The 22,484-nt window shown below is 37.8% G+C and overlaps 1 protein-coding gene across 1 annotated transcript; it reads right to left on the bottom strand.

Annotated features, from left to right (window-relative positions):
- Window positions 1-414: 414 nt before the first annotated feature.
- Window positions 415-14,522, bottom strand: LOC146157208 (complement receptor type 1-like). Its single transcript, XM_083388122.1, has 13 exons — window positions 14,450-14,522; window positions 13,660-13,761; window positions 12,812-12,997; window positions 10,485-10,670; window positions 9,542-9,721; window positions 8,704-8,817; window positions 7,539-7,751; window positions 5,488-5,676; window positions 4,679-4,852; window positions 3,857-4,045; window positions 2,096-2,269; window positions 1,201-1,371; window positions 415-605 (listed from the first exon to the last, which is right to left on the bottom strand). Exons 1-13 carry the CDS (start codon window positions 14,520-14,522, stop codon window positions 415-417), a joined length of 2,142 nt encoding a protein of 713 aa, XP_083244248.1.
- Between the last annotated feature and the right edge of the window lie 7,962 nt (window positions 14,523-22,484).

Here is a 22,484-nt window from a genome sequence, read left to right as displayed (position 1 = left end):
TCGAAAATCAATGCTCTATAATGTTAAATTAACAAGGGAGGCTAGGTATAGGCAAGAACGTGTAACGACACAAAAAATATGCAACTAGTAAATCACGATTTGTGCAACAGTGGCGCCGGTTGAAGCGCGAAAAAACACAATACGCCACTCTTGCGCTTAAATGTGTGGCGACTGTGAAAAATAGGGAATAACTCTTAGCGAAGCATCGCTAACATTTGAAAATGGTTGATTGATGCAAAGGGACCAAGTTACAACTCATATAATTATTGGCGTTTGTGTTAATTAGAATTGAAGCTAACACGAAACGTTTTAGGTGAAAGAAAGTCAAGTGTGTTAACATATTCCATCTTATAACTTATACAAGCATTGCGTTTTTTCCGTTCTGTTTATATATTCGAAGCCGTACAGGTTTCGTTAAACGCTACAAGTTGGGAGGCTTGCCTGGTCGAGCGACCAGTTGCCATTATCGTCGCACATCGTGGAGTTGGTTCCGACAAGATTCAGCATGGAGTTGTCACACATGTATTCTACGTCAGCCCCAAACGGATAATAACCTTGTTCGGGAATTTGAACCAGGTCCATTGTCGTCGGGATGGCCTCGCAACCTGGAATGTATAGTTTTGTAGGATAAAACTCGAATGACAAAACGAAGTAAAATGTACGTTTAGCATCTTGACTTCACAAGTAGAATAGAAACTTTAGTTTGACTTTGGGTTTGACATTTTAGTCGGCATTATAGTGCTAGCAGAGATTTTTCTTTATTAATATTTGTAATGCTGGAAGCAGTTATGGGCACTACAATATCATAAAACTGTGATGGCATATGATTGTCAAAGTTGTCAAGTTCAATCAACTGATCTCTTAGCACCAAACGGGAGATAAAAATGAGGCAAAAATGTTGGCACTTTTTCGACTAAACTGTACAAAAGTTAAATGCTAACTATAAAAGAAATTTGCTACAAGTTTACAAACTTGGCTTTGGGCAAACGATCCTTCAGACAGAAAGCTCCACGAACGGTTTATCAGTGTTTCGATAGATTCAGATTCCGATTCACATTTGATTCATTTTTGTGCGTTTTGCCAATATTGAAAACAAAGGGCACAAAAAGCAACCCGATGGAAAAAAAAAAAAAAAAAAAAAGCAACCCGATGGCAGCGAAAGGACCTTCTTCAGTCCAAGGAAGCCTCAAACGAACTTACCGCATTCGGGCAGATCGTTATCCAGTGTCCAGGCACCCTGATTGCAGCTGGATGTGTCGTTTCCTTGTAGAAATCCAACAGTGCAGTTGTAAACCACCACTTCGCCGAGCAGATAGGTGTCCTGGCGGGGCTCGAACTGCAAAAAGGTTCCATTTGTTGGCGCCTCGCAATCTGTAAAAAAACGAATAATTTACGTTTTTGTGACAAGAGCGACTCGCATGGAACCGAGCTATGAAAAGAAACAAACAAATTGCCTTGATTATGCAGACGTTATCAGACATTTCGGCTTTTTTATTCCCATATCGATAACAGATATTTTAGGCGAAAATACGCCCATCCGTTCCGATACTAATGAGCTTTAATAATGTGATAACACTATGCAAATTTAAATTGCATTTATCAAAAAAATGCATGGTTTTCATGTCGTTGAGCCTAAACTGGTTTAATGCTAGAAAGCTATAAACTTCTTTCGACTTATAATTTTTTGTAAATTTAGAAAAAATATTTAGTTTTGGAAAATTGTTTTAACCCTAAACGCGCCGTGCATATTCTGCTTCGAACAACGGGAGAAACAGGGACACGCATGAATTCATTGAGTCTTTTAAATATAAACATAACACGCTTTACCGCTTTATTCCTAAATGTTGAATTAAACCTATTTGTGAAACCAAATAAAAATGCTGTGGGTCCTCCCCTGATTAATAAGTCTTGCAATAAAATGCTTAAAACCACACGTTTTAACTATAAAATTGTGGGATAAAATAACGGGCCACCGAAACCTTTATGAGTTTGGTTCCGGTCCACGAACGTAAAAGGTTGACGACCCCTGATTTAGATGATTAACATATAGGCCTACGTAAAGATTGATTTATAAATTGCCAAATTATTTACTTACCGCAGTTGGGCAGGGTCGCTGAAGTCCAGTTGCTGTCAGGTCCGCACGTAATTGTGACGTTGCTGGACACTATGCCATTGACGCAAGAATACGTCACCGATTCGCCAACGACGTAATTTGCTAGCGATGGCAGTGGAACAGTAAGATGTGCAGCGCCAGGCGGATTTTGGCAAACTAAATTGCGATATAACATTTGATTATAGGCACCACTGATTCAGTTAAACATATTGAGATATTTGAGGGCAGGTTTGTTACGGAGAATAAAAAACAACAGAGTTTAAAAAATTGTTAAAAGTTTGGAAGTTATATGGAGTCCTGGCGGACCGTGCTCGCTGAAAACATTTAAATGACCAAATAAAGCATCGTTCGGATTTTGTTAATTTAAACCGTCAAACAGGGAAATTACATCGATGTCGATCAACTATAGGATAACACTGGTCATTAAAAGTACTCATATTTGTTCACAGTAGAACACATATATATATGAAACATGGTTTAAATATGAGTTATTAGCATTTTGTAAATATTGTTGATTGCTTTTCAACTTTCCAGTTTGCAGTGTTGTTAACAAGTCATTTTGAAACGACTTATTTCCGAGTCAGGTCTTGCGCAAAAAATAAAAAGTCAATCCCAGTCCAAGACATCAGTTGCCCAACCAAGTCCCAGTCAAGTCATTATTACAGCAGGCTGACTTAAAGTCAAATCATTGACATGAAAATAAAACGTAAAACAACTAAAACTTATAAACACGTTCAAACGGTCTTTAGAACAGCGTTCCTGGAAATTGATTTTTCGGGTAAGCCGTACCGATAAACAAATGCTTTTTTTTCAGCAAGCCACATCGCATAGATTTAAACCAATATTTCAGTTGGACATTTGCGCCCTACATTGAGCGACAACCTCATTTCTCAACGTGATTCTTATTTTCGACATAGCGTAATGACACGACTTCTTGACGTCTTTTCTGAAAAAAAATTAGGCAACGGAAATAAAAAAGAAATTGTACCCGTCCCGGTCAGGCAAACTATTTTATATTCGCCTTTTATCTAAAAGCAAAGGTATCTTGTGTACTAAATCATGTGTGCTGTTAACGTTGGCCAGCACGACTCCAGAAAGGCTTGATCATAGAATACACATTGTGTGTATGTACGTTTCATTTGCTGAATATACGGGATGTTGATGCGTTTTAAATTGTTACGTGCGCATATTTTATTTCTAATGTAGTACTTAATTACCGGGCAGCGATAAAGTTCATAATGTCAATATGTTTACTCAAAGTACATTACGTTTTGTGAAAAGGAAACAATTTGCAGTTATAAAGAAAATTGACCTTTCCACAATTTTGATATATCTGGTTGCGCGAAAGCTTGTCAAGATTGCTGTTTAAATCTTGGTTAAACAGCGCCAACTAATTTATGGATTTAGATTTGGCTAGATGTCAGGAATTAAAGCGATTTGCTTCTTATGCTAATTCTAATTATTTTTTTAATTCTTAACTGAAAAGGTCGTTCAGACGGCGTGTTTAAGATACTTACAGTCGCTATAATTTTCAGTCAGGTTTAGGAAGATAATTCTGACTGAAATATGCCGATCTTATTGTCATTGAAATTCTTAGGTATAATTCTCGAAATTATACTGTCTATATATGATAACACTCAGCTTTAAATGTCCAAATTGCCTTTAATTGTAGCTTAATAAAATTTACTCTGAATCGCTGTAAGACATGGTGCAATGAGTTTAACGTAGCTAGTAGAAACTTACTGCGAAGGCAAACGGGTGCTGTATTCGGGTTCCAAAGTCCCTCTATGCAGCTGATGTTCTGAGACCCAGAAATGAGGTAATTCAATGCATCATCGCACTCATAAGTTACGATTTCGCTATGTGCAAATACGGTAATGTCGCCTGCGGAGCTGTGACTGTTTGCATTTGGGGTCGGGGGAACGCCACAATCTGAAAAGATAATCCAAATTGTATTAGTTTTGAGGATAATTTAGATCAGGGTTCAGTAACCTGTTGACCGAGGCCAGGTCACGTAAATCATCCGTTCAGCCACTTTTTTTACAAACTGGGTACGAATCCATTCCCAAACTTCTTGATTATTTTAACAACGTAATAGCAATAGTTTTTCGCGCTTCCCGTGTATCTTATTTATATTTCGTGTTTTTTTAAGGAATTGTTTTCACCCTAAATGCGTCATGCATACTTTGCGACTAAGAACAACAGGAGTTTTTCCAACCGCGCTTTGCATGAGTTCGTTAAGTCTTTAAAATAGGAACATAACACGCTTTACCGCCTTCTTCGTAAATGTATAATTATAAACCTGTAGAATAGCAAAACGCCATGTTCAAGCAAAAACAAAACCTTATAGGCTATCCCTGATTAATTGTTGTTGCAATAAATGCTTAAAACCACACGTTTGAACTACAAAATTGTGAGTTAAAATTTCTAACGGGCCGCCGATATAAAGTTAGTTTCGGTCCACTAACGTTAAAAGGTTGGCGACCCCTGATTTAGAATTTAGATGATTAACAAATACGTAAAGATTGATTCAGCAATGGTCCAAAAAAATTATTATTTTCTTACTGCAGTCAGGCAGTGGAGCTGCAGTCCAGTTGCCGTCAGGTCCGCACGTAATTGTGACGTTGCTCGCCACCGTGCCGTTGACGCAAGCATACGTCACCGACTCTCCGTCGACGTAGGTTGCTAGCGATGGCGGTGGAACAGTGAGATGTGCAGCGGTTGGCGGATTGTCGCACACTAAATTTTAATAAAGGAGTTTAATGAAGAGTCCTACATTATTTTATTTGGAAGCTCTGTAATGCAAGATTCATGGTAAGAGCTACTTCCAGAGATGATAAATTTACAATAGCTTGCTTATATAGTATATGGAGAAATATGTTGATAGTTAAAAAAGATGAGAGTTAATAACGAATTTAAAAGTTGTGCGTATTCTTCCCTAGTTACGTAAAAGGGTGTATCTTTATGAAATCTAAAACCATTGACAGCAGGTTTCTGCTTGTTAATCACTGGTCCAGTGAAGAGGTATATAAACAACAAAACTCAAAATAAAAAAAAACGTGTTTACTCACAGCTTCAAACCTTTTAAGGAATATATATTCCCTCAAAAGTGTTTCACTCATGTATTTAAACTTTGAATTCTACTGTCTCCGTTTCTTGTATTAATATTATATTAATAATACCTAACGTTACTGTAATTACATGTTACAGTGTGACTAAAATGCGTTATTAGTTAGAATACACTCCTTTCGATTCTTTGGAAAAGCCGACATATTGTTTGTTGTGGCACAGAGTCGGTACCGATCGCATCGTACCTGCATCCGCTTTCGCTTTAACAACTCACGACATATTTGCATGAAACTAAGAACACTCACTCCTTTTGCATTCGGGCGCGGAATTGGACCAGGTGCCGTTCATGCACGTGTTATCTTGAACACCCACGACAAGGTAGCCGCTGATGCAAACGTAGGCTACAGTATCGAGCGATTCCCAGTGACCGCTGGCCGGAAGTGCAGGACTGATGCCGTTCGAAGTAACGTTGGGGAAGGTGAAACACGGAAAAGCTGCAAAGAGGCAATAGTGTTTTAGATATGGGTATAACGTGAGTCTGGATTTGTTACAACTAAGACGAGGCCATTCTTAAAACTGTTAGTTCTCTTCTAACGAGGTTCCAGCACCTTGGGTTAGTCCACAACATCTCGGATATTTGTGGTATATCGAGCTTTACACCTTGTAAGTGTGTTATTTGTTTGCATTGTAACAGCGAACATGTTGAAAACTGTTACATTTTTCAGGTTAAAGTGTCTTGATTGAACGGCATTGCGGAAATAGAAACTGTTGAGCAGCTTGCAAGCTTGATTGAAGCTTGTTTGTTGGACGTTTCGTTTTTTTTTTTAAATACCTACTGCTGAGGAAATCTACACCTACTTGTACACTACGGATGTCTAATATTTTAGACAAATATTACAACGCTACGATCTGATACCAAATGGCGATATTAGAGTGGTCAAACAAGCAACTGATCAAATCAAAACAAGCAAATAGAACCGTTGTTCAACCAAAACCAGCTTTTTATCATGATTACAATGATTCCATCACGTATTTCGTGCTCCGAAGTTTGTTTTATACCTTCTTAAAATTATTTTAGCTAAACAAGTATACCCAACTATACTGTTGACACATTAATAGAGTTAATTTTATAACACGCGCGCACATATTTGAAACTTGTATAACCCAAAGACCTACACTAGGCTTTGCTAAAGATTTGTAAAAAAAAACTTTTAATTCATTTAACCTAAGATTTGGCTTAACCGTAAATTCTTTCAAAATAACCACCCTAGCCGTAAAAGCCTTTGATCATTTTGCATCAATATCAATCTAGTACACCTAAATCAGTGTTTCTAAACCTGGTTCGCGACCCAAACTTCGATCGCCCTGTATTCTTTTATTAGATTGGGAAGGTTTGATGCATTAAGGTTGGCTCTGAGCAAGCTTTCACCAAAATTTAATAGGGATACAAGTGCTGTGTTAATTTACTGTTGATTTTTTGGTTAATTTGCCTTGCTTCGTTTCGTGCCACAACACCTTTACGTTTTAACTTTTGATCACTCATTGTTTTACTCTTTTGTTTTATCCCTAAAGAGGCATTACTACTACTTTGCATTGCAAACCGTTTTAGAGCACAAGGACAGTCTAGTTTTCGTGGGTTGTGAGGTGGTCGGTTCACGCAATGCAGCTATAGCGTCATTTGCCCCCCCCCAAAAAGCTCAGTGTTGGCGTTCGCGCCACACACGACCACTCTTGTAATAAAGATTTACATAAAAGTTTTGCGCACACAAGCCGTTAAGCTGGGATCAAAGCAGGGCTGCGGAGTCGGTTAAAAATAACCCGAGTCCGACTCCCGAGTCCCTAGTCCGACTCCGGCAGAATGTATGATTTCGTCGAGCCCCGAGTCCGGCTCAGACTCTACAGCCTGTATTCCCCCAACTTACGTAACAAAAAAAAATAAGGTTGATATTCAGCAAATCCACTTCTAGGGGTGTCATATAATTCTGTCCCTCACAATACATGGTTGGAAAATATCCACTATATGTTATTCCGCCTTCAAAATTTACAGTTTGCGGCCATATCAGTTTCAAAATTTAAAACTGCGCATGCGCACGTCGGACTCGAGTCTCGAGTCCCGAGTCCGACTCCGACTCCGCAGCCCTGGATCAAAGCAACGACATAACTAATATTTATTCAATTTGAACTGTTTAATGCTACTGTCTTGTTTCTTTAGTGTTCACTTTGAGCTTGCAAAAAGTTCAGGAAAGATAATCGGGTTGTTATACTTCAACGCTTAGTAGTTGGGTCGCCCCGAAAAAAAGGTTGAAAACATTGGTGTTTTGGCAAAGATCGGAACGAAAAGCCCCTGAAAACTTACGCCCGCACTCTGCTTCCATAAAGTCGTCGGAGCTTCTGTACCAGGTATCTTGGCCGATGCAGACGTTTTCGTCCAGGGACACGCCATCGGCGCTTGCTGGGCCTAGGTTCAGGTAGAGGCCGGGCGGGCAACCGTACTTGATCACAGATCCAACTTGGTAGGGGCCGCTCTCAAGGGGAATCATTCCGCCGCTAGTTGGAGCGTTGTCACAAGCTGACAAACACATGTGATGGTTAAATAACTTGTATTGTTTGTGGTAAAAAAAATGTTATTTTTTTAATGTTTATTCTGATCTAAGCCTGTTTCCAACCCCAGCAGTTTGTTTTTTATCCATGGTATGAAATCGAACCGAACCACCAAAACAGGCTTAAAACGGGTTGAAACAACTTTATTAAGTTCATTCTAATTAAGGTTTTTAGCAGAACTGATGATGCCGTTTGTGGGGTAACAACAGAATTTTGTCGTTTATTAAAGTTGTTTTAGATGTGTTTAAACCTTTGTCTTCTGGACTATTGTATGGTTTATTAATATACTTCGTAAGGGCGCTGTGTACAGGCGAGCAACAGTTTTCTTGCTTAAGCAAATAAAGGTCTTAATATTACTGAAAATGTGGGTAAAATGCTATATAATGTTTATTTTGGACTCTTGGTCTGAAATGTCATTTGTTGACCTTCTCCATAATATTCAATAATGAAAAAATTCATCGTAAAAATTTTTAAATATCTAAACCACTTATAAGAAGCACGGAATACTACTTCTGTGAAAACAAACCTTCTGTGAAAAAAATGATTCGAAAAAACTGTTATTACCATGATCGACGCAACCGCAGTATTCTGAGTTTTTTAATAGAGGCAATTCACCTCTTTCCAAACTTTGTGCTTGGTTAACAATATTCTTGAAAGTGCTGTATACTCACAAAGTTATTTTTTATCCTGTGTTTTAGTCTACTATAGGATTATTTCGAATTCATAAATATGAAAAAGGAGTTTGTATTTTCACGTTTGGTAACCTTGCTAGTGCGGTAAACATTAGAAAATAGCAACTTTATTTTTGCAGGAGTTTCACCATGTACATGTAGCTTAAACTTTTTCTTTCAAAAACATTTTATAGCATATCCCTGTCAAAGTTCCGAGGTCCAGTTTAACATTTCGAAGCAATTACTTACTTTCGGTGCAAAGGCCGCACGTCTTTCTGCAGTAAGGGATCACTGGGGAATTCGCTACTTCGCAATACTTATGTACAAAGAAAAAATTACAGTAAGTGATGTAATCCTCGCATCCTGAAAAACAGTTCGGAAGTTATGAGTGTGTTGACATCGTCCGGAGCAAAAAACAGGTCCTTCATCTTTGAAGCTTGATGGGCTCAGATACCGGTACTTTAATAACTAGGCAAATCCTTGGGTAAATTTATTTTGTATTTGTCTTGGACTTAGCCCTGTATGAATCTGTACCAAGAAGGCAACTTTGGCTTGGTTAACATTGGCTTTCGCATAAGCTATAAACATGAGAAACAGCAAACGTTTGTATCTTTTACCTTTAGACAGAAAGGTTTCCCAATTATATTTTTCAACACGACATTTTATTCCAGAAAGCCGGACCGAACCCGAACCGGGGTTTTAAGAACCCTGACCAAACCGTAACCTAATGTAAACCTTTTACGAAATAATTAAGCAGTCAAACCGGAACTGAACGATTATTTAGGGTTCAATCGAACCTTAACCGAACCCGAACAAGAGTTAGGTTGATGTTGCGCAGAACTATCCGCAAAAGTTATGATATGTTTCAAAATGGCGTAGCAAAACATTAGGTGCCGTTTCTCTTTCCGTTTTCATTTAATTTCAAACTGTTATTTCTCGTGTGCCGTCCTGGAACTTGGATTAAACATCGATTTACAATAAACAAAACCGGAACAGAACCGGATTCTGAAAAAAAAATGCACCCGAACAGAAACTGAACCGAACCGAAAAATGTCGAACGGTACGACTCCTTAGCTGAAACACTAACCTGGGTAACACACAGGGGCAGGTTTTGTCCAGGATCCAGCAATGCAAGTATTGTTGGGCGATCCGATCATAATGTTAAGTAAGTTGCAGCGGTAGGTCACCGTTGTCCCTTCCGCAAAGGCAGGTTGCAGTGGAAGATGGAACCCGTTGATTGCAAGGGGTGGTAAGCCGCACGCATTGCCTGCAAAATTAGATAGGTGAGCGTCTTTATAGCAATGTTTGCAAATAAAACTGTCGACCAGCCGACCGGATGATCAAAAACTTTCATTCAATATAATTTTGCTAGAACTGACGGTGCCATTTTCGGCGTACCTGCAATCAGACTTGGACAACTAGATTTATTTTTGGCATTTTAAAATTATAGATTGGAATTAAAATTAGATCATTTCAGTTTTTGCAAATTAAATGAGAATTAAAATGAGATCGTTTTGAGTTTTCTCAAATTAGATTAGAATTAAAATTGCCGAATTCTTAAATGAAATATTAGCAACTAGAATTAGGTACATTTAATTATTCACAATCAATTTGTTTTAAATCCTGAATTATTCTAATTAGAATGTAAATGGTTAATATTTGTGCTCCAATTTTTATGCCCTTTAGCATATTATACTTTCCAGACTGTAAAAATCCTATACAAGTCATTCCAACCTACGCGTATTAATATAAATTCGTTGTTTCGACTAAGCGACAATATACCGTTGGACAAAGTAGGTTTTGTAAAATACAAATTAGATTGGAAATAATATAATTAGAGCATACAAGCAGTGCACAAATAAGATTAGAATTAGAATTAGTCGCATTTTGCGCTCATTCATTAATTTAGCAAACTAGAATTATCTAGTGGTTTAAGTCTGCCTGAAATATTCTGAAGGTTATATTATTATTTATCTTATGCAACTGGACGCGACTAACAATACTGTTGTATAAATTTGCTTTAAACGAACCTATTTCGCAGGTCGGCAGATTCGTCAAACTCCATTCGGTACTTGGAAGGCAGGTGGTGGTAGACTCGCCCACCAATGTAGCAGCATCGTCCTTGCACTTGTACGCCACACTGTCGCCGATGAAAAACGCCCCAATATGAAACGTCGCCACCTCTATGTTATCGTTTAAAGGAACGGGGCCGCAAACTGCAATAAAAGGACTGTTTGGGCTTTCTTGTTTTGAACGACTCGAAGGTAAACAAACATTTCTGTTGCAGTTGTGAATGGTACGGTAATATTTCCCAACAAGACGATTTTTGAGCAGTGGCTCTTAACCTTTTTTTTGCTCCGAATGTTTAGAATTGCAAACCAATTAGAGCACCCTTTTAACAGTGTTGTAAACAAGCTATTTTGAAAGAAAACTATAGATCGAATAGGCGGAGTAACTCCAATTGGAAATATAACAAAACGCAACATGTGGGAAGCCAAAAATGGCATGTAGCAAGCCAATTGCAAAACTTAAGATAAATACCCAATTTTATAATGAAATATGCGTAATGAAAACACTTAATTTCAAACCAAGATTCAAGTTTATTCATATGAAAACAGTGGCTTAAGTGCACTTAAGTCCAGTCATTGAATTAGGTCATTACAACGTCTTTCAAAGTCTTATTTTATTTACACATGAAAATAAAAATACAGCACTTAATATCGTAAGATGCATTTTGGTTTACAATTGTTTATTGCTGATATAGCATCCCTTCCGTGGCTTTAGTTTTACTGTCTCCCTAACAATCTGGGATATATATCTGAAATAGTACATTAAAACAAAGTCTCGCAGAAACCAGCAACTAAATTGTTTAAATATGCCACTATCAAACGTGAGAAGCCGCAAAAAATTTGGGAAATACAAAAAGGCTGTAGGCTAAAACGTTTGGAAGCCCATATATAAATGACATTTAGAAAAAATGTTTCTTTCCAATCGGTGGACTGTCAGGCTGTCCAACAAAATTCCATGACTATTTTGTAAATGGTTGGGTAGAATGTGTGGATTGTAACGTTTCATTTATGGCACAATTCATACAAAGCCACTATTTGACAGTATAGTAATGGGTAATGAGTTAACATTAGAATCAGCGCGAGCTGTCGAAATGACTGTTTGTCCGAAAAAGAAAAGAATTTAGCTTTGTTTTATGCCACAGGTTGCTTATTATATCATGTCTATCAATCTGTGAAATCGAGTCAACCAATCCGTGACAATCGTGTTGAGCTTGAATACTGCTAAGCAGGGCTACGGAATCGGTTAAAAATAACCCAAATCGGACTCCAGCAAAAAATAAACGCAAGTCCGACTCCTGAGTCTCGAATCCGGCTCCGATCAAATGTACGATTTCGTCGAGACCCGAGTCCGGCCCGGACTTAACAGCCCTCTATTCCGCCAATTTACGTAACTAAACACGGTTAATATTGATCAATCCACAGGCGTGTCATATAATTCGTTCACTCACAAAACGTGATTGGAAAATATTCCACCATATGCTATTCTGCCCTTTCAACTTACAGTTGGCGTCATATTAGTTTTAAAATTTAGTTCTACGCATGCGCACGTTGGACTCGGTTAGTTTTACGTGGTCTTACTCGAGTCCCGGTATCGAGTTCTGCAACACAAACCGACTCCTTCGAGTACCGAGTCGGTCTACGACTCCAAAGCCCGCCCTGCTGCCGAAGAGCCCGGTCTCCACATTCTACAAATTACTCAAAATTATGAACGACAACTGATAACCAACTGTTGATAGCTGCAGCACCATTTGTTGCATGGTTGGTTTGAAACAACAATTAACAGCACAACAAAACGATATCGTTAAAAGCAGTTTTAGTCATGGAGGAGTTGGTAAATGGCCGCAACGGTAATTCTATTGATTAATTGACTTATGTGCGCTTAAGGCACTATTTTTCAAGTCAGTTAACTTAAGTCCATTTTGAGTTCCTTGTATTTACCGACCTAATTGTGTTTATACAAAAGACTTAACATGAACTTAAGTTATTTCCGCAAATCAGCTATAGGTACTTTGGCTGAAAACATTTTTGTAAAATTGGGTTTTTAATGACTATTGTAATAATTTGCTTTGTTTAATTTATTTGGTGTTTTGTATGCGACCTACTGATCAAAATAGAAAGCGTTCACCAATTTCGAGTTTCTTAATTAATGTTTGATACCAATTTGATATCAAACTTTTTAAGACATTAATTCAAACAAACATAAAAAAAAATGACTATACTTAAATTCTTCAAAAACGGCTTGTGGCCACCAAAATGACGATACATCTTCAGAAAAGAAAAGATCTTACTTGGAGAGCAGACGGGAGCGCCAACAAGCCAAGCACCATCGAAGCACCGATTAATGACGAAACCGCTTGAAATACTGAACCCGGTGTCACAGCTGTACGTCACCACGGCGTTGTGGCCGTATGTGCTCTGTTGCGGCGAATAGCTTCCGTTTGTTACGTCAGGAGGCTGACTTGTACACCGGACGGCTAGAGAAAAAAGCAGGTTAATAGAAAACTTACTAGCGAATCATTCGCGTTTTCACTGTCTTTCCTGAACTACTGTTATTCGGGTTAGCAATGTTTATGGTCTAGCGCAGGGATTCTTAAACTAGGGTCCATGAACCCCTTGGGGTTCCGTTAACTAGTTTTAGTGGGTCCATGAAGGCCTATTCAAATAATAGTGTATATATAAGAAGTAATAAATTTTCAAAGAAAACAGTTTAATTAAAAATTTATCGGTTTTGTACTGGGTCTGTTTGGACTCAATTTCACTTTCACATTTTTTAGACCAAAATCAGCAGATTTATGAAGTCCATTTGTATTGTGACGTCAATTTATGGCGTCATTTTTTAAAAAAAGTTTGCCTTCCGTGGTCTACGCAAAGTCAAACAAATTTTTAGGGGTCCGCGGTAAAAAAGTTTAAGAACCCCTGGTCTAGCGTTTATGTTTTAGGTCGATGACTTGACTTTGCCTTGATTTGCAGATCGTGCGCTGTGAAGTCAACCCAACGTACCATGAAATTTTCAAACGTGTCGGATTTTCTATAGCCGTCTATCTAACAGCCCGGTTTTATTACGTAAAAAGATTTGCTTATTTATAGCATAAACAAATCTGCCTAAAGGCCTAAGTTCTATAGGTTAGTTTCTTACCGCAAGTGGTGGAAAAGCAGGTCTTGCGACAAATATCTTTGACTTGTTGCTGGAAACAGGCGCTCACGAATATCGGGCATCTTGGATTATCATCCAGGCAATCTGAAGCAAACAGGAAAAAGGTTGATACTATGTTGGCCACGTATATGCAGAACCAATAATTCTAAAAGTTTTTTTTTTTTTCTTTGAGGTTTATTATCAAGTACGAAAATCAATTCTTTAAAAAACAGCGGAACCCTTGGAGTCAAGGCTAGAACAACTTTTTCCTTACAACCCAAACAACGCCACGGTTTGGCATGGTGTAGACATACTTTATACTATTTAAATGTGCGGTTATCCTCTACCTTTTTGTATATTTGTTTCGTCACTCTTTCTCTCAACCCTAACAATGCACACATAATGATTTAGCCGCCCCATGCCGGTTTGGCATAGGGTAGGTATATATCTTCTTTTGTTGAACTTCTTGTTTTGTTTATTTTTATTTTTGTATTTGGTCGTTTTATCTAAAAAAAATGAGAGCAAATGGGGCTAGAACAACTTTACGTCTTTTTTATAGAGAAAACAACACAGCACTGTTCAATGAGGGATATATAGCATGTCTACGATGGTACCGTTAGTTCAAAACTACACCCCGACAGAAGGCATGTTATTTAAGGGCGAGACACTTTTTTATTCCGAAAATTTGATTTCGCTCTGCGTAAAACCGGTTCGAACCATTTTAAACCAGTTAACTAAAACGTAAAACTGGCGATAGAGAAGGCATATGATAGTCAAATTCACGACAGCTTACCTCCGGGTACAGCTCGTGCCCTTTCGCACATCAAAACCAACACGGAGACGACAAAAGCGATAATTCGAAACATGGCTGATCGTCTAGGATTTCAGCAACAATTTACAGCACCTTTGACCCTACGCGGTGCTGTATAAGAAAACAGAAAATGTTAATTTATTTTTCTTTACTCGGGTTGTTTCAAAATCGAATTTTAACAGGTCCTGTAAGTTTTATATGTTAGAAACTATTTTTTCAACTAATGTTAGTGTCTGGCGAATTTAAGTTCAATCACTGAGCACTTGGTTTCAACTTTATCAAGCAGCAATCGTAAAAAAATTTATGAGGACGATTTAACTTACAAGCGCAAAAAATATAGCTGTGCTATCTCGATGACGTTACCCGGTATTTTATATAAGAAGTAAGCTCGTTTGATTAGATACAAGATGACTTTTTGACTATAGACAAATAATATGAAATATCTATAAAATCGAAGCATGTCGACTTTATGGCGCATTACTTTTGGCATACGGTATAGACCCATTTCAATATTATCGGGTATCGGCGATACTGTTTACCGCACTGGCAGTCAGATTTTTGACACCCAAACGTTTTGTACTTGACTTTCGAACCCAAACATTTTAAAAAGGCGATACTGTAGGTTTAGTTCTCTACGCCAGGAGCTATACGTTTGATAGTCTAGTGTAGAAAACCAAATTTCACATCAGCTATTTGCATAAAGTTAAAACGCGTCTAAACGTAAAATAAACAGGCAAGTACCCAACCACACCGCCCCTAGCTGACATGTTTAAACCAATAACACCTATAGCCAGATGTGAAGCCGGGGAATGCAATTGGGCGTTGTTCGCGATAGCGTCTATATAGGTTCGCCACTCAAAATAGGAAGCGTTATTTTTATCCTCGCGGCAAAGGAAGTGACGGGAACCCTGGCTTCGCCCCGTTTTTTCGCGCGCCTCCTTGCATCCGGCCTTTGTAACAAATGTAATAGTTATGCATTCGTGTGCCTTCAACAGTGCTGCAATTTAACATTGGTCTTAATTTAACAAATAAATAACACTCGAAAACAGCACGTTCAATTAAAAGAGTTTAGGGTTTGCGACGATTCGTTCCCAGTGTTATGCAAACCTGTTATATTATTTGTCAACGCCATTATCCTCGTCATATAGTTTGGATGGGAAAAGTACCTAACATCTTATTGTGTAAAGGGGCCTGGTGGGATTAAATCTAAGTTAACTTATTTTTTATTGTGCAAAAGCTCGATTTACTCTAAAGGCACGACAGGTTTAGCTTGTTCGCTGAAACAAGGAAAAACCTACTTCTATTTTTTATTTTTTTAGATTTCCAGCACAGGATATGCACATTTGTCAGCAGTATAGGAACCCAATCATGTATTACTTATTTGTTTGCAAATGACTATTGTGTAGTTGTTCTGACAAAGTATTATAAACGCCTTGCGCTCTTAAACAAATAACCTAAAAAAACAACTCAAAAAAGAAACAACACAAAAGACATTACTGCCACGCGTTGGCGCTGTAAGATCACGACTTTGTGTTGTTTCATGCAACCTAAAATATTTTAATGCTTTAGAAAAAATTGTAAAAACAAAAGCTAAACGCTTTTTAAAGTTTAGTATTCGGTATTTGGCCACTAAAAAAATAGCAAATCGCCCTCCACAAAGCCTGATCAACAGGAATAAAATTTAGATTGATATAATTAGAAGTTATAAGTAATTTTGAATCACTACCTGCTTTTGCCCACTATCCGCCTTACTGGCATTTCGGTTTAATAAAAACGACGTTTATCATCGACAGTTTAAGATTAAAAACAAGTGTTTTCGCTAAAGGTTTGGAATTTCAAAATATATGTTTTTGGCACGCATATGCATTTTGAAAAGCGCTGTAACGGTACGCTAATTTGCAAGGTTAGTGTATTACCAATTACATTGTCCAATTATTTAAAACGGGCCTTGCTCGAAATGCAAACTCTTGAGAAAAATTGTATCTTCACATCTATAATTGATTTTGGGAACCATCGTTTAAGAGCTTGTTCTTATTTGGCGCTGTAATTAATTCATTCTGGAACATTGTGATAATGTGGCTTAAGTAATCATGTGAAACAGGCTCCGCATTATTATAGTATTTTTACCAACTTATTGGTGTCAGTGGATAAGGTCAAAACCGTTTAATAGTGTTAGTGGTTTAGAAACAAAAAACTTTTAAATTTTGTGTTGTTGTGTGCGTGATTTTTTTATCTATATATTATGGAAATTGATAAGAATGAACAGACACTTAACAAAACTTACCTTATAATAAAATTTTTGTTGTAGACTAAGATTTCAGAATATATTGCTAGCAAACACTATCAAAGCTTACATAAGCACATTGTTGTAATGACGTACGTCAATGACTTAGAGAAATCAGGTGGCACTGTATAAAGACAAATTGTATTTGATTCTCGACAAGCTTTCGCACAACCGTGCTTCATCCGGTCAAATAGGTCAATGATTTAGGTGCACTTCAGTCACTGTTTTTAAATGAATTGATTTGATTAAGTCGTTTTGTTAAAATGAACGTAAAAACGGTCAGATTGTTACAAGTTGTTTTTTCGTATTTTTGCTTGACTTATTGCTCCAAATCCGTCGAGTTTACGAATAAAGATGTTTACGTTTTATTTCGATATCAGTGATTTGACTTGGAGATGACTTGACTGTGATTGACTTGAAGATGACTTGCTCTAAAAATTACTTGACTGTGATTGACTTGGGCAACTGATGACTTAGACAGGGACTAGACTTCTCTAAAGAACTTCGTGCTGAACGTGGTCAACCCGAACTAAAATGTTTTAAGGGTTCCTACAACTGTATTTTTCAAGTTTAATTAAAAACAGAAAAAAAATGCATATGCGCCTTTATTAATGCAAAATAGGATTTAAGGCAATAATGTGACACAAAAGATTTATTTTATAACTGTGTCGCCGAAATACAGTTTACATGTTTACATTAGACTCTTACAAAGAAGAGTCTGCGTGTTTAAAATGCAGGGCGGTATAATACACCCGTCTGTGTATATTTATCTGAATCGTGGCTTTCAGTGTTATTTGAAACGGCGGAAAACGTCAAATTTCTTTTTCCGGCTGTATATTGGCGTCAATTTCCTTCTCTAACGATGGCAGTTATTGTTTGCGCAACAGTTTTTGCTGCATTGGGTGCAAAGCCTTCTTTACCATACACTTGCCACGCATTGTTCGTTATATAGGTATTGTGTTCGACTAGGTAACCCTGGGATTCAAAACCTTGGTGATAATGATTGCAGAAGTTGGCGAATTACAAGGGGCCGTTGTGTTTCCTTCGTTTCTGGACGCCATAAAAGGGCGTTACGTTTTTTCTTTATTTTAGCGTCACAATTAAAGAGCGGTATGAGATTTTTTCAGGGTCACCATTAAAGGGAGTTATGAGTCTTTCCTTTATTTTTGGGTCACCATGAAAGAAGTTTTGTTTACTTTAGACATTATTTTCTCACCAATTTATATAAAATATTTTTTTTACAATTTATAAAACAAAATGCGAGTGTCTATTATTTTTAATGTTAGCTGTTTACCAAAAAATAACGTGTAATGTCATAACGGCTTGTAAGGCTGATCCGAGGTTTGACGGCACGGCGGCAATTTTTGCTTATTTTAACTAAATAAATGCAAATATTTTCACGCTTTGCGCGTAGGCTATATGTTTTGTAGTATATTTTATCTATTTTAAAAAGTTTGCCAATTTTCCAAACGCATTTTTTTGCAACTTTCAAATACGTAAAACCACTACGAAAACAGTTGCGGATTCAGGATATTCGATTTTAAGGTGAAATATTAAACAGCGACTTGATTGTCAGAACACTGCCATGTCTTATGAAAAACATACTATAGAACGAAGACCATATTTGGTACGCGGGCCTTTCAAAGCTGAGCCAATTTAAAAATTCTATGCCTCACCAACTTTTAAAATAAAGTGCAATGAACGTAAGGCTATCACGCGGCCCACAAATGATAAAACCAAGCTATTCTAAAGTAACTCGCGGCCCACTAAAAATGGCTCTGCGGCCCACATTTAGGCCGCGGCCCACAGTTGCCGACCACTGCAACATATAAATGATTAGGTTTATAGACCTATTTAAAGATCCCGATGGAAAACAAATGAAAACGACCAACAGGGCGTCGGGACGCACAGTTTAAGGGACCTCTATTGCTATGGGGCATGTTTTTTGCACGCTGGGACGGGGTAGCTGTCGACGGCATTCGGGGTCCAGTAACCCACTTGGTACCCAGGCCTGCCCGGCTTCGTGGCCACTGACAGGGCAGCCTGGTTATTGCTGACCAGCGGAAGGTCGGATCGTGTGTTCTTGGTGAAGATCGGACCACCAGTGGAGCTGTGGAACTTTCCATTCTATGAACAAAACCGGCAATGATGTAATCAGCAGACACCGGGCAGTTTTAGTCTGGTAATTTGTAAATTTAGTAGAACAAAGAACCGAATTCCAGATAACGAGACCAGTTTAATGTATCGTTGATACTTCTATTATTTTCGCTTCAGCAAACCGTGCGTAGATTGCCCAAATATTCACGCCTATCAGGGTACTTGCCTGCACGTTTTTATAGTTTTATTCAAATGCATGTCCTAAAAGGCGTAAAATAATTTGAAAGTAGCGAATTGTCTAAAAAGCCAGAATAACTCTTCATCGACAAATTTCTATCGATTTTATTCTTCAGGTTCCGTGTTTTGCGACAGTCTACCAATATCAAAATACAATTTGTACAATATAAACCAAATGTCGTGGATCTTGTACTTTGCAATTAAAGTCGCATTTAAAGGGTGATTAAGAGTAAGAATGTACATTCCTTTTGATTTTATTTTCATACTTCGATTCTATATCAAATAACATAAATAATAAAGTTAAATAGACAAAAATTAAATTGAGAAGGCTATTTATGTGTTTAATCCCTAAAAAGCTTATAATTTTTTTTTTATTTGTATGCTAAAAATGCTTTATAAATTGGAAAACGTTCAGTTAGATTTCAAACCATGGCTGCAATGCCGAATTTATTTGGCATCGGATCGGCACATACAACATACTGCCCTGCAACGCAAACCATGCGGCCTCGACCTATTTTACAAAATGGGCATAAGGCCATTTCTCATATTTTTTGCCTGTTTTTTAAACTGAGTAAAAGGAAAATATTTTGGCGCTTTGTGCAAATCTTGTTTCTGCATCGAATGGAACATAGTTTAGAGTAGAATCCTTTCCAACTGCTATGGAATACCACTGTGTTACATCCCTGGTTAACAGGGATATGGTTTCGTTGTGGTTCTTATACTACTGTAATGCTTAAAGTATTCACAGTTTGAACTTCACGGCCCGCAGAGACCTTTTCTGAGTACGGATTTGGTCCGCGACTATAAAAAGTTGCCTACCCATGTGTTAAACTATAGTAACGATACTACACTACTAGAAAACCGAGATCGTCGCCTACCCTTTATTATGGGGCATACCTAACTGTGAGGCTTATAACAGAAGTTCGGGGGTGGGGAACGGAATTCCCCCTTAGAAGAAAGTTCCAAAGTTTAAAGGGGAAAAGTTTGACCAAATAAAGCCCAGTTTAGGTATTTTGCGTGCATATGCATATTGATGCAAGTTATGAAAAGCGCTCAATTAAAAATCTTAACTTTGTAGGTATTTTTCTCAATTGAGAAAAGATATTTACCTAATGTGTTCAGTTCCTTATTATGTCACCAGCGCGCTTTCTTTTCGCTATTTACTACCACTGTACATAAGGGTTTTTTATCAAAATACCATTCAGCAAAGTAGATTACTAATATTTTACCATTAATATAGTGGCTGAAAAGTTTAAGTATTAATATAGTGGCCAGACTTTTTAAAAAAAGATTTTATGCTCTATTCGCAGTTACAAATTTTAGGGTAACAGGTGCTGTTTTTTTAGGTTGGATTTGAGTTTCGAACAGCGGTTAAACGGATCTACTTGATAAAAAATGTTGAGAACCACTGGTTTAGATAGCAGCGTTTCTTACCTGATAGAAGCTAGCAATCCACACGTCGACCCCGTTCAGTGTGATACCATTGGTATAGAGATTCCAAGCGTGCGAGATGTAGTTGTACACCTCGTCGTACATTTGCTGACTCTCCAAGTCAAAGAGCGTTGCGTTATAAAACGCGCAAAGGTCAACCGCCTTTTGCTTGGTGTTAAACATTCCCAATTTAGTCACGGTGAGCGGCAGCCAGTAACACCAGCCCTCGAACACTACCCCATCGCATTCCAGTCGGTCTGTAATGGCAAAGCTGTCTTATCGGACTAATACTTTATTGCAGTGGCTCCCGACATTTTTTAGTTCCCTTTTAAAAAGTTATAAAAAAGTCTTAATTTAATAAACTCTTCATGTCAAACTTATCATGTCAAATTCCATTGTAGTCGCAGAACCCATGTATTTTTTGTGGAGTCAACTTCGCATTGGAAACCACGGGGTTAGTGGGTTTTTAATGGCATCTAGCCTTGGTGAAAGTACTTTCCCCGCCATTAGAAAGTCGCACAAGGGTTAAGATCAAGGGGTTAAATAATTATAAGCAACTATAAACAAAATAATAAAACCAACAAATATTTTTTTATGTATATTGATTTAATCTAAAGCCCAACGTTTTCTGGGGATCACCTATAGCTGTTACCCAAAACACAGCTCATAAATAAGACTGTCCGGACACTATAACAGTTGTTATGTTAGGCCAGGCGTCAGCAAAGGGTCGAATCTTGTTTATTACTTAAATGTAAAAATCTAATTATGTAAATAGAAAAAAGCTTATTTGCACTTTTATTATGTTTGGGTATTCAGGGATTTTTTCCATACATCTATTTATCAGTAGAGGTTTTTCCAACTTGTATATCTGGCTACATTTTATAGCGCTTCGCACGATCGCATTACGTCTGTTTAACAACAATATAAATATCAAGAGTTGCACGGCCCTTTGCGGGTTACAGAATGAAGTGAAAAGTTTTTTATTAGATCTTTTCATTGTCATTAAGAATGACGGGAACGCTTTACTGCCTTATAAGTAGACCCATTTCCAATGGTAAAAATATCCTTTACGTGTGCCCCTGACTAACAGTTGGTATAATAAGATTATTACAAATACACGTATTAACAAGAATATTCTAAATTAAACGTATTACGGCCGTCGAAACCTTTTGCCATGTGGTATTGGCCTGCGACTAGAAAAAGGTCCCGGTTTAGGTTATTTGCTAAAATCTCAAAACAGCTGCTGGTCTTTTTGAAACTTTAAGTTTACTGAATTCGACTAATTTTAGGTCACCAAAGCTTTTCACGTTTTTTTAGTTAAAGTTTCCACATCTCACATCGGTTAGGGCATTTCTTGTTGTTTGCTTCTGAACTATTTGTTGTGATTTCGGTCATCGTTTACGTGATTCTTTTCGCGGTGCTTTATATTCCATTTGACGTTTGCACATAGCAAGTCAGAAAAAATGTACAACTTTACAAATGCAGCACAAGAGTGAAATTTAGGCAGGCCTTTGTTGTGGTCTCCCAAACTCGTTTAGTCTAAATATTGTTACGTTAAAACACTTACTTTTAAGTAGGATTTTCACGCGACTGTCCAAGACTTGTGAGCTGACTTGTGGTCCTTGTGGCCCTGGGGGTCCAACGGCGCCTGCTGGTCCGGCGGGCCCGGCAGGACCAGGTGGTCCTTGGGGCCCTGTGGGTCCGAGTACTCCAACAACACCAGGGGTTCCAATAGGGCCTAATGTTCCACGGATAAATTCCTTCCAAGCTGAAAATAGTTAAATAGCTATATATTGGAAGAATTGGGTGATTTGAATTACTATTTTTAGAGAACTACGAAATACTATACAGCTTTGAATCAGGTAAATAACAATTCTAGAATGAACTGAACATTAACATCAAGATTAACAACAAAATGTTCATAAATTGCAATTAAATAGTTTACCTTGCAAAACATTTTAATGAAAA

Source organism: Ascidiella aspersa, chromosome 4, assembly GCF_963924565.1.
Source record: "Ascidiella aspersa chromosome 4, kaAscAspe10.2, whole genome shotgun sequence".
Classification (NCBI taxonomy): Eukaryota; Metazoa; Chordata; class Ascidiacea; order Phlebobranchia; family Ascidiidae; genus Ascidiella; species Ascidiella aspersa.
This window is presented reverse-complemented; position numbering and strand designations above follow the sequence as displayed.

Bases quoted from the DNA above. Each gene is read 5' to 3' on its own strand.
- LOC146157208 (XM_083388122.1), bottom strand. From the start codon at position 14,522: ATGTTTCGAATTATCGCTTTTGTCGTCTCCGTGTTGGTTTTGATGTGC. The intron at 7,752-8,703 runs GTAAGTAATTGC...TGTGTTTGTCAG, and splicing joins GTGCGGCCTTTGCACCGAAA to CTTGTGACAACGCTCCAACT. The intron at 5,677-7,538 runs GTAAGTTTTCAG...GCCTCTTTGCAG, and splicing joins TATGGAAGCAGAGTGCGGGC to CTTTTCCGTGTTTCACCTTC.